General features: G+C 41.1%; 1 protein-coding gene across 1 annotated transcript; it reads left to right on the forward strand.

Annotated features, from left to right (window-relative positions):
• Positions 1-2953: 2953 nt before the first annotated feature.
• On the forward strand, positions 2954-4468 carry atp5mf (ATP synthase membrane subunit f). The gene is made up of 4 exons (XM_042315649.1): positions 2954-3027; positions 3830-3937; positions 4064-4180; positions 4325-4468. Exons 1-4 carry the CDS (start codon positions 3012-3014, stop codon positions 4351-4353), a joined length of 270 nt encoding a protein of 89 aa, XP_042171583.1. The 5' UTR covers positions 2954-3011; the 3' UTR covers positions 4354-4468.
• Positions 4469-9688: the final 5220 nt, after the last annotated feature.

Raw genomic sequence — 9688 nt, forward strand, 5'->3', positions numbered from 1 at the left:
TACACCCTGAGAAACAAACCTGATGTTATTCCCATTATACACCCTGAGAAACAATTCCCATGTAATTCCCATTATACACCCTGAGAAACAAACCTGATGTTATTCCCATTATACACCCTGAGAAACAAACCTGATGTTATTCCCATTATACACCCTGAGAAACAAACCTGATGTTATTCCCATTATACACCCTGAGAAACAAACCTGATGTTATTCCCATTATACACCCTGAGAAACAAACCTGATGTTATTCCCATTATACACCCTGAGAAACAAACCTGATGTTATTCCCATTATACACCCTGAGAAACAAACCTGATGTTATTCCCATTATACACCCTGAGAAACAAACCTGATGTTATTCCCATTATACACCCTGAGAAACAAACCTGATGTTATTCCCATTATACACCCTGAGAAACAAACCTGATGTTATTCCCATTATACACCCTGAGAAACAAACCTGATGTTATTCCCATTATACACCCTGAGAAACAAACCTGATGTTATTCCCATTATACACCCTGAGAAACAAACCTGATGTTATTCCCATTATACACCCTGAGAAACAAACCTGATGTTATTCCCATTATACACCCTGAGAAACAAACCTGATGTTATTCCCATTATACACCCTGAGAAACAAACCTGATGTTATTCCCATTATACACCCTGAGAAACAAACCTGATGTTATTCCCATTATACACACCCTGAGAAACAAACCTGATGTTATTCCCATTATACACCCTGAGAAACAAACCTGATGTTATTCCCATTATACACCCTGAGAAACAAACCTGATGTTATTCCCATTATACACCCTGAGAAACAAACCTGATGTTATTGAGAAACAAACCTGATGTTATTCCCATTATACACCCTGAGAAACAAACCTGATGTTATTCCCATTATACACCCTGAGAAACAAACCTGATGTTATTCCCATTATACACCCTGAGAAACAAACCTGATGTTCTCATTATTGAGAAACAAACCTGATGTTATTCCCATTATACACCCTGAGAAACAAACCTGATGTTATTCCCATTATACACCCTGAGAAACAAACCTGATGTTATTCCCATTATACACCCTGAGAAACAAACCTGATGTTATTCCCATTATACACCCTGAGAAACAAACTTGATGTTATTCCCATTATTCCCCCGGAGAAACAAAACATTCTTCTAAAACTCGTCAGTCTATTCTTGTTCTGAGAAATGAAGGCTATTCCATGTCAGAAATTGCCAAAAAACTGAAGATCTCGTACAAGGCTGTGTACTACTCCTTCACAGAACAGATCAAACTGGCCCTGACCAGAATAGAAAGAGGAGTGGGAGGCCCCGGTGCACAACTGAGCAGGAGGACAAGTACATTAGAGTGTCTAGTCCTCAACTGGCAGCTTCATTAAATAGTACCCTTCAAAACACCAGTCTCAACGTCAACAGTGAGGAGGCGATTCCGGGATGCTGACCTTCTAGGCAGAGTTGCAAAGAAAAAGCCATATCTCAGACTGGCCAATAAAAAGAGAAAGATTAAGATGGGCAAAAGAACACAGACACTGGACAGAGGAACTCTGCCTAGAAGGCCAGCATCCAGGAGTCGCCTCTTCACTGTTGACGTTGAGACTGGACAGAGGAACTCTGCCTTAGAAGGTCAGCATCCAGGAGTCGCCTCTTCCCTGTTGACGTTGAGACTGGACAGAGGAACTCTGCCCTAGAAGGCCAGCGTCCCGGAGTTGCATCTTCACTGTTGACGTTGAGACTGGACAGAGGAACTCCGCCAGTGTTCCATCATGAAAGTGACTTCACTGTGAAAGTTCCATCATGAAAGTGAACTCTGCAGTGTTCCATCAGAAAGTGCCAGTCTCCACTGTCCAATAAAAGGAAAGTTGCATCTTCCATCACTGACAGAGTGAACTCCTGAAGGCCAGTGTTGACCAGTGTTCCATCATGAAAGTGACCAGTGTTCCATCATGAAAGTGACCAGTGTTCCATGTCTGTGTACATAATAGAGAAACCTGGTTGCTACAGTGACTGAGTTCAGGGCAGTGGTGGCTGTTTAACAGTCTGATGGCCTTGAGATAGAAGCTGACTAGTGGTGGCTGTTTAACAGTCTGATGGCCTTGAGATAGAAGTTGTTTTTCAGTCTCTCGGTCCCAGCTTTGATGCACCTGTACTGACCTCACCTTCTGGATGATAGCGGGGTTGATCAGGCTGTGGCTCGGGTTGTGGATGTCCTTGATGATCTTTATGGCCTTTTTGTGACATCGGGTGGTGTAGGTGTCCTGGAGGGCAGGCAGTGTTGTCTGGTGATGCGTTGTGCAGACCTCACCACCCTCTGGAGAGCCCTGCGGTTGTGGGCGGTGCAGTTGCCGTACCAGGCGGTGATACAGCCCGCCAGGATGCTCTCAATGGTGCAAGTAAGCGGTAACATAACTCTGTTACGTTAGGTAATGAGATAAATGTCAGCTTGAATAGACACCTGACTAAAACCATCATTCTGAAACAAACAGTCGAAATGCATCCTGTTATGTGTTATCTGCTGCCCTCTAGTGGATAGAAGCGGCTCTGCAGACCTGCGAATCAGCTGGTGCGTTTATGAAGAAATCTCTTTCTGTTATTAGTTGTGTTGTAAAATATATTATGCGTCTAAATGTTTTTTTTTTACAAATAATTGAATTGTTATCATACAGCCCTAACAATATTTATAAAATATTTTGCCGTGCCACTTTCCTCGTCATGTCTAGATGGGATACAGCTTTTGTCAAATTGACATTCAAGTATATTATTATTTTGTAGCATTTTAGCTAACCCGAACCTTTTTCCTAACCTTAACCTATAATTATCATAACCTGCTACGTACGTTCTCCTAAACTTACTACGAAACGTGAATTTTGACAAAATCTGTATCCCTTCTCGACTAAAAAAAAACACGGTCCTCCCACAATCCTCTGCTTCCATTTTAGTCCCGTCATCCATTGCGGTCTTTACCCTCTCCAGCGAGCAAGATGGCGGACAGAATAGGTACGTCTGGTTTTTAAATGAGTCTGTTAACAGGGGTTATATTTATTACTATTAAACTGACATATTCTTCACTAAAGCATTTTTACATGCGAAACATTGTATTTTATTACATAAATAAAGCGAGATGTGTGGAGTTAGTTGATGTTTATATGTTGTGTGTTTGAAGGCCGCTGTAAATCCATGATTAGAGTCAAGTCAAGGACTTTGCTGTCATGGTCATTTTTTAAGTAACAGTTTGGGTATAATGCCTGGAGAAGAGAAACACACATATAATCCCTGACAGTTTCTCTAAAGGGTTGTACATTTAAACCCATTTTTTACAGTGTTTGCTATGTGGTTAGGTATTTAACCAGGTTGGTTAGTCTACAGGACTAATAGCCTCTGCAGCCAGTCGGGAGTTTACCGGATAATGACCGGTAACCGGTTATGACAGCAGCCTTGTCTCAGCGGATCCAGGCTCAATCACAACTCCTGTGACTTTGATGTAGCTAACTGTTTGACTTTTAGCTTTGTGTTCTCTAGACCGCTGTCTTAACTTAGCATCTAAGTGGTTTATGAGTATTTTACACCACTGGACTCTTCAGTGAAATACTCCCAAAACACAGTAACCATATAACCTGTAACAATGAATGCTATCTTCGGTGGTGTCTGTTTTGTGTGTGAGAGGGACGGAGGGTGTGTGTTTATTGTGTGAGGGACGGAGGGTGTGTGTTTATTGTGTGAGAGGGACGGAGGGTGTGTGTTTGTGTGAGGGACGGAGGGTGTGTGTTTATTGTGTGTGTTTGTGTACTTGTGTCCTTAGTTCCCTTGGGTGAGAAGCGTCTGATGGATGTGAAGCTGGGAGAGTTGGGCTCCTGGCTGGGCAAGAGGGACTTCACTCCTAACGGAGTCCTCGCCAGCATCCGCAATGGTACCCCTCCCCCCTCCAACACACACAGTACCTAACATGTCCCCCCCCCCTCCAACACACACAGTAACATGTTGTCTCCCCCCCTCCAACACACACAGTAACATGTTGTCTCCCCCTCCTCCCCAGGCCATGACAGATATTACAACAAGTACATCAATGTGAAGAAGGGAGGTATTGGAGGCGTGGCCATGCTGCTGGTTGGATACGTGGCCCTCAGTTACATGTGGGAGTACGACCACCTCAGTGAGTACAGACTCTGGGAGTTCGATGACCTCAGAGTACCCACCACATACAATATCATTCACCTCAAAGCACTGTGAAGGACAATCTGATCTGACTTAACCTGCGTCCCTCTCGCTCTCTCTCCCCCTCTTCTTCTCCTCTCAGAGCACGACCGCTGGAGGAAGTACCACTAAAGCCCCTCTCCTGACCCAGCAGGGCAAAAGCCTGACCTCTGACCCCCTAGCTCCAGCTGTCTGTATAATACCACCGTTGTGACCAAGAATAAATAAAACTACTTCTGACATTTAATTTGATCTGCTGTGTTGTTGTTTTTTATTAGTGTTGGATGTTGAGGCGTGTTATTATTCGCTAGTTAAAATGACTTGTGGACATCTATTTTTATTTTTTCAGTTAAATGGGGAAACGTTAAAGTTAAATAAGTGTCACATATGTGTTTAGTAGATGTTCCAACAGTGCAGTAATATCTAACAACATCTAAGAATGGTATAACTTGATGCTCCATGTCAGAGCGACTTAGAGACAGTATAAACATTTTATTTTTTTATTTTACCTTTATTTTACTTTATTGTATTCCTCAATGCCATTGGATGAATCCCAGAACAGATTCCAGTCTGTGCTGCAAAACAGCCCTGTAGCGTAGTATCCGCGTCATCTGACCACTTCCGTATTGAGCTGGTGCTTCCTGCTTCAGTTTTAGCTTGGAATCAGGAATCAGGAGGATGGAGTTCATGCGAATGACGGGGATTTGGGCCTGGCCTCCGGGAAGCAGTATATTCTTCGCATCGGACTCATTAAAGGAAAAAAATATTTGTCCAGTTCGTGGTGAGTGATCGCTGTTCTGATGTCCAGAAGGTATTTGCGGTCATAAGTGACAAGGGCAGCAACGTTATGTACAATTATTTTTTAAATAACCAAAATAGCACAGTTGGTTAGAAACCTGTAAATCGGTGCCATTATCTACAACAAAACAGGAACAGGAGAATGACGAGTACAGGTTTATTGGGTTAGGGTTAGACCAGGAGGAACAGGTTTATTGGGTTAGGGTTAGACCAGGAGGAACAGGTTTATTGGGTTAGGGTTAGACCAGGAGGAACAGGTTTATTGTATTTAGGGTTAGACCAGGAGGAACAGGTTTATTGTATTTAACAGACCAGGAGGAACAGGTTTATTGTATTTAACAGACCAGGAGGAACAGGTTTATTGGGTTAGGGTTAGACCAGGAGGAACAGGTTTATTGGGTTAGGGTTAGACCAGGAGGAACAGGTTTATTGGGTTAGGGTTAGACCAGGAGGAACAGGTTTATTGGGTTAGGGTTAGACCAGGAGGAACAGGTTTATTGGGTTAGGGTTAGACCAGGAGGAACAGGTTTATTGGGTTAGGGTTAGACCAGGAGGAACAGGTTTATTGTATTTTACAGACCAGGAGGATCAGGTTTATTGTATTTAACAGACTAGACCAGGAGGAACAGGTTTATTGTATTTAACAGACCAGGAGGATCAGGTTTATTGGGTTAGGGTTAGACCAGGAGGAACAGGTTTATTGTATTTAGACAGACCAGGAGGAACAGGTTTATTGTATTTAACAGACCAGGAGGAACAGGTTTATTGGGTATTTAGGGTTAGACCAGGAGGAACAGGTTTATTGTACCAGGAGGAACAGGTTTATTTATTTTAACAGACCAGGAGGAACAGGTTTATTGTATTTTAGACCAGGAGGAACAGGTTTATTGTATTTAGGGTTAGACCAGGAGGAACAGGTTTATTGTATTTACAGACCAGGAGGAACAGGTTTATTGTATTTAGACCAGGAGGAACAGGTTTATTGTATTTAGACCAGACCAGGAGGAACAGGTTTATTGTATTTACAGACCAGGAGACCAGGAGGAACAGGTTTATTGTATTTACAGGTTAGACCAGGAGGAACAGGTTTATTGTATTTTAGGGTTAGACCAGGAGGAACAGGTTTATTGTATTTATTAGACCAGGAGGAACAGGTTTATTGTATTTAGACCAGGAGGACTAGACCAGGAGGAACAGGTTTATTGTATTTAACAGACTAGACCAGACCAGACCAGGAGGAACAGGTTTATTGTATTTAACAGACCAGGAGGAACAGGTTTATTGTATTTAGACCAGGAGGAACAGGTTTATTGTATTTAACAGACCAGGAGGAACAGGTTTATTGTATTTAACAGACCAGGAGGAACAGGTTTATTGTATTTAACAGACCAGGAGGAACAGGTTTATTGTATTTAACAGACCAGGAGGAACAGGTTTATTGTATTTAACAGACCAGGAGGAACAGGTTTATTGTATTTAACAGACTAGACCAGGAGGAACAGGTTTATTGTATTTAACAGACTAGACCAGGAGGAACAGGTTTATTGTATTTAACAGACCAGGAGGAACAGGTTTATTGTATTTAACAGACCAGGAGGAACAGGTTTATTGTATTTTAGACCAGGAGGAACAGGTTTATTGTATTTACAGACTAGACCAGGAGGAACAGGTTTATTGTATTTAGACAGACCAGGAGGAACAGGTTTATTGTATTTAACAGACAGACCAGGAGGAACAGGTTTATTGTATTTAGACCAGGAGGAACAGGTTTATTGTATTTAACAGACCAGGAGGAACAGGTTTATTGTATTTTACAGACCAGGAGGAACAGGTTTATTGTATTTAACAGACCAGGAGGAACAGGTTTATTGTATTTAACAGACCAGGAGGAACAGGTTTATTGTATTTAACAGACCAGGAGGAACAGGTTTATTGTATTTAACAGACCAGGAGGAACAGGTTTATTGTATTTACAGACTAGACCAGGAGGAACAGGTTTATTGTATTTAACAGACCAGGAGGAACAGGTTTATTGTATTTAACAGACCAGGAGGAACAGGTTTATTGTATTTAACAGACTAGACCAGGAGGAACAGGTTTATTGTATTTAACAGACCAGGAGGAACAGGTTTATTGTATTTAACAGACAGACCAGGAGGAACAGGTTTATTGTATTTAACAGACTAGACCAGGAGGAACAGGTTTATTGTATTTAACAGACCAGGAGGAACAGGTTTATTGTATTTAACAGACTAGACCAGGAGGAACAGGTTTATTGTATTTAACAGACCAGGAGGAACAGGTTTATTGTATTTAACAGACCAGGAGGAACAGGTTTATTGTATTTAACAGACCAGGAGGAACAGGTTTATTGTATTTAACAGACCAGGAGGAACAGGTTTATTGTATTTAACAGACCAGGAGGAACAGGTTTATTGTATTTAGACAGACCAGGAGGAACAGGTTTATTGTATTTAACAGACTAGACCAGGAGGAACAGGTTTAGACCAGGAGGAACAGGTTTATTGTATTTTTAGACAGACCAGGAGGAACAGGTTTATTGTATTTACCAGGAGGAACAGGTTTAGACCAGGAGGAACAGGTTTATTGTATTTAACAGACCAGGAGGAACAGGTTTATTGTATTTAACAGACCAGGAGGAACAGGTTTATTGTATTTAACAGACCAGGAGGAACAGGTTTATTGTATTTAACAGACTAGACCAGGAGGAACAGGTTTATTGTATTTAACAGACTAGACCAGGAGGAACAGGTTTATTGTATTTAACAGACCAGGAGGAACAGGTTTATTGTATTTTACAGACCAGGAGGAACAGGTTTATTGTATTTAACAGACTAGACCAGGAGGAACAGGTTTATTGTATTTAACAGACTAGACCAGGAGGAACAGGTTTATTGTATTTAACAGACCAGGAGGAACAGGTTTATTGTATTTAACAGACCAGGAGGAACAGGTTTATTGTATTTTAACAGACTAGACCAGGAGGAACAGACCAGACCAGGAGGAACAGGTTTATTGTATTTAACAGACCAGGAGGAACAGGTTTATTGTATTTTACAGACTAGACCAGGAGGAACAGGTTTATTGTATTTTACAGACTAGACCAGGAGGATCAGGTTTATTGTATTTAACAGACTAGACCAGGAGGAACAGGTTTATTGTATTTAACAGACCAGGAGGAACAGGTTTATTGTATTTAACAGACTAGACCAGGAGGATCAGGTTTATTGTATTTTAGGTTTAGACCAGGAGGAACAGGTTTATTGTATTTAACAGACCAGGAGGAACAGGTTTATTGTATTTAGACAGACAGACCAGGAGGAACAGGTTTATTGTATAGACCAGGAGGAACAGACTAGACCAGGAGGAACAGGTTTATTGTATTTAACAGACCAGGAGGAACAGACCAGGAGGAACAGGTTTATTGTATTTAACAGACCAGGAGGAACAGGTTTATTGTATTTAACAGACTAGACCAGGAGGAACAGGTTTATTGTATTTAGACAGACCAGGAGGAACAGGTTTATTGTATTTAACAGACCAGGAGGAACAGGTTTATTGTATTTAGACCAGGAGGAACAGGTTTATTGTATTTATACAGACCAGGAGGAACAGGTTTATTGTATTTAACAGACCAGGAGGAACAGGTTTATTGTATTTAACAGACCAGGAGGAACAGGTTTATTGTATTTTACAGACTAGACCAGGAGGAACAGGTTTATTGTATTTAACAGACCAGGAGGAACAGGTTTATTGTATTTAACAGACTAGACCAGGAGGAACAGGTTTATTGTATTTAACAGACCAGGAGGAACAGGTTTATTGTATTTAACAGACCAGGAGGAACAGGTTTATTGTATTTAACAGACCAGGAGGAACAGGTTTATTGTATTTAACAGACAGGAGACCAGGAGGAACAGGTTTATTGTATTTAACAGACAGACCAGGAGGAACAGGTTTATTGTATTTAGACTAGACCAGGAGGAACAGGTTTATTGTATTTAACAGACTAGACCAGGAGGAACAGGTTTATTGTATTTAACAGACTAGACCAGGAGGAACAGGTTTATTGTATTTAACAGACCAGACCAGGAGGAACAGGTTTATTGTATTTAACAGACTAGACCAGGAGGAACAGGTTTATTGTATTTAACAGACCAGGAGGAACAGGTTTATTGTATTTAACAGACCAGGAGGAACAGGTTTATTGTATTTAACAGACTAGACCAGGAGGAACAGGTTTATTGTATTTAACAGACCAGGAGGAACAGGTTTATTGTATTTAACAGACTAGACCAGGAGGAACAGGTTTATTGTATTTAACAGACCAGGAGGAACAGGTTTATTGTATTTAACAGACTAGACCAGGAGGAACAGGTTTATTGTATTTAACAGACTAGACCAGGAGGAACAGGTTTATTGTATTTAACAGACCAGGAGGAACAGGTTTATTGTATTTAGACAGACCAGGAGGAACAGGTTTATTGTATTTAACAGACCAGGAGGAACAGGTTTATTGTATTTAACAGACCAGGAGGAACAGGTTTATTGTATTTAACAGACTAGACCAGGAGGAACAGGTTTATTGTATTTAACAGACTAGACCAGGAGGAACAGGTTTATTGTATTTAACAGACCAGGAGGAACA

Source organism: Oncorhynchus tshawytscha, unplaced genomic scaffold, assembly GCF_018296145.1.
Source record: "Oncorhynchus tshawytscha isolate Ot180627B unplaced genomic scaffold, Otsh_v2.0 Un_contig_4570_pilon_pilon, whole genome shotgun sequence".
Classification (NCBI taxonomy): Eukaryota; Metazoa; Chordata; class Actinopteri; order Salmoniformes; family Salmonidae; genus Oncorhynchus; species Oncorhynchus tshawytscha.

What these genes read in the sequence shown, in the direction of transcription:
- atp5mf (XM_042315649.1), top strand. An exon ending in CCTCGCCAGCATCCGCAATG is followed by an intron (nt 3,938 to 4,063) that starts GTACCCCTCCCC and finishes CCTCCTCCCCAG; the next exon opens with GCCATGACAGATATTACAAC. An exon ending in GTGGGAGTACGACCACCTCA is followed by an intron (nt 4,181 to 4,324) that starts GTGAGTACAGAC and finishes TTCTCCTCTCAG; the next exon opens with AGCACGACCGCTGGAGGAAG.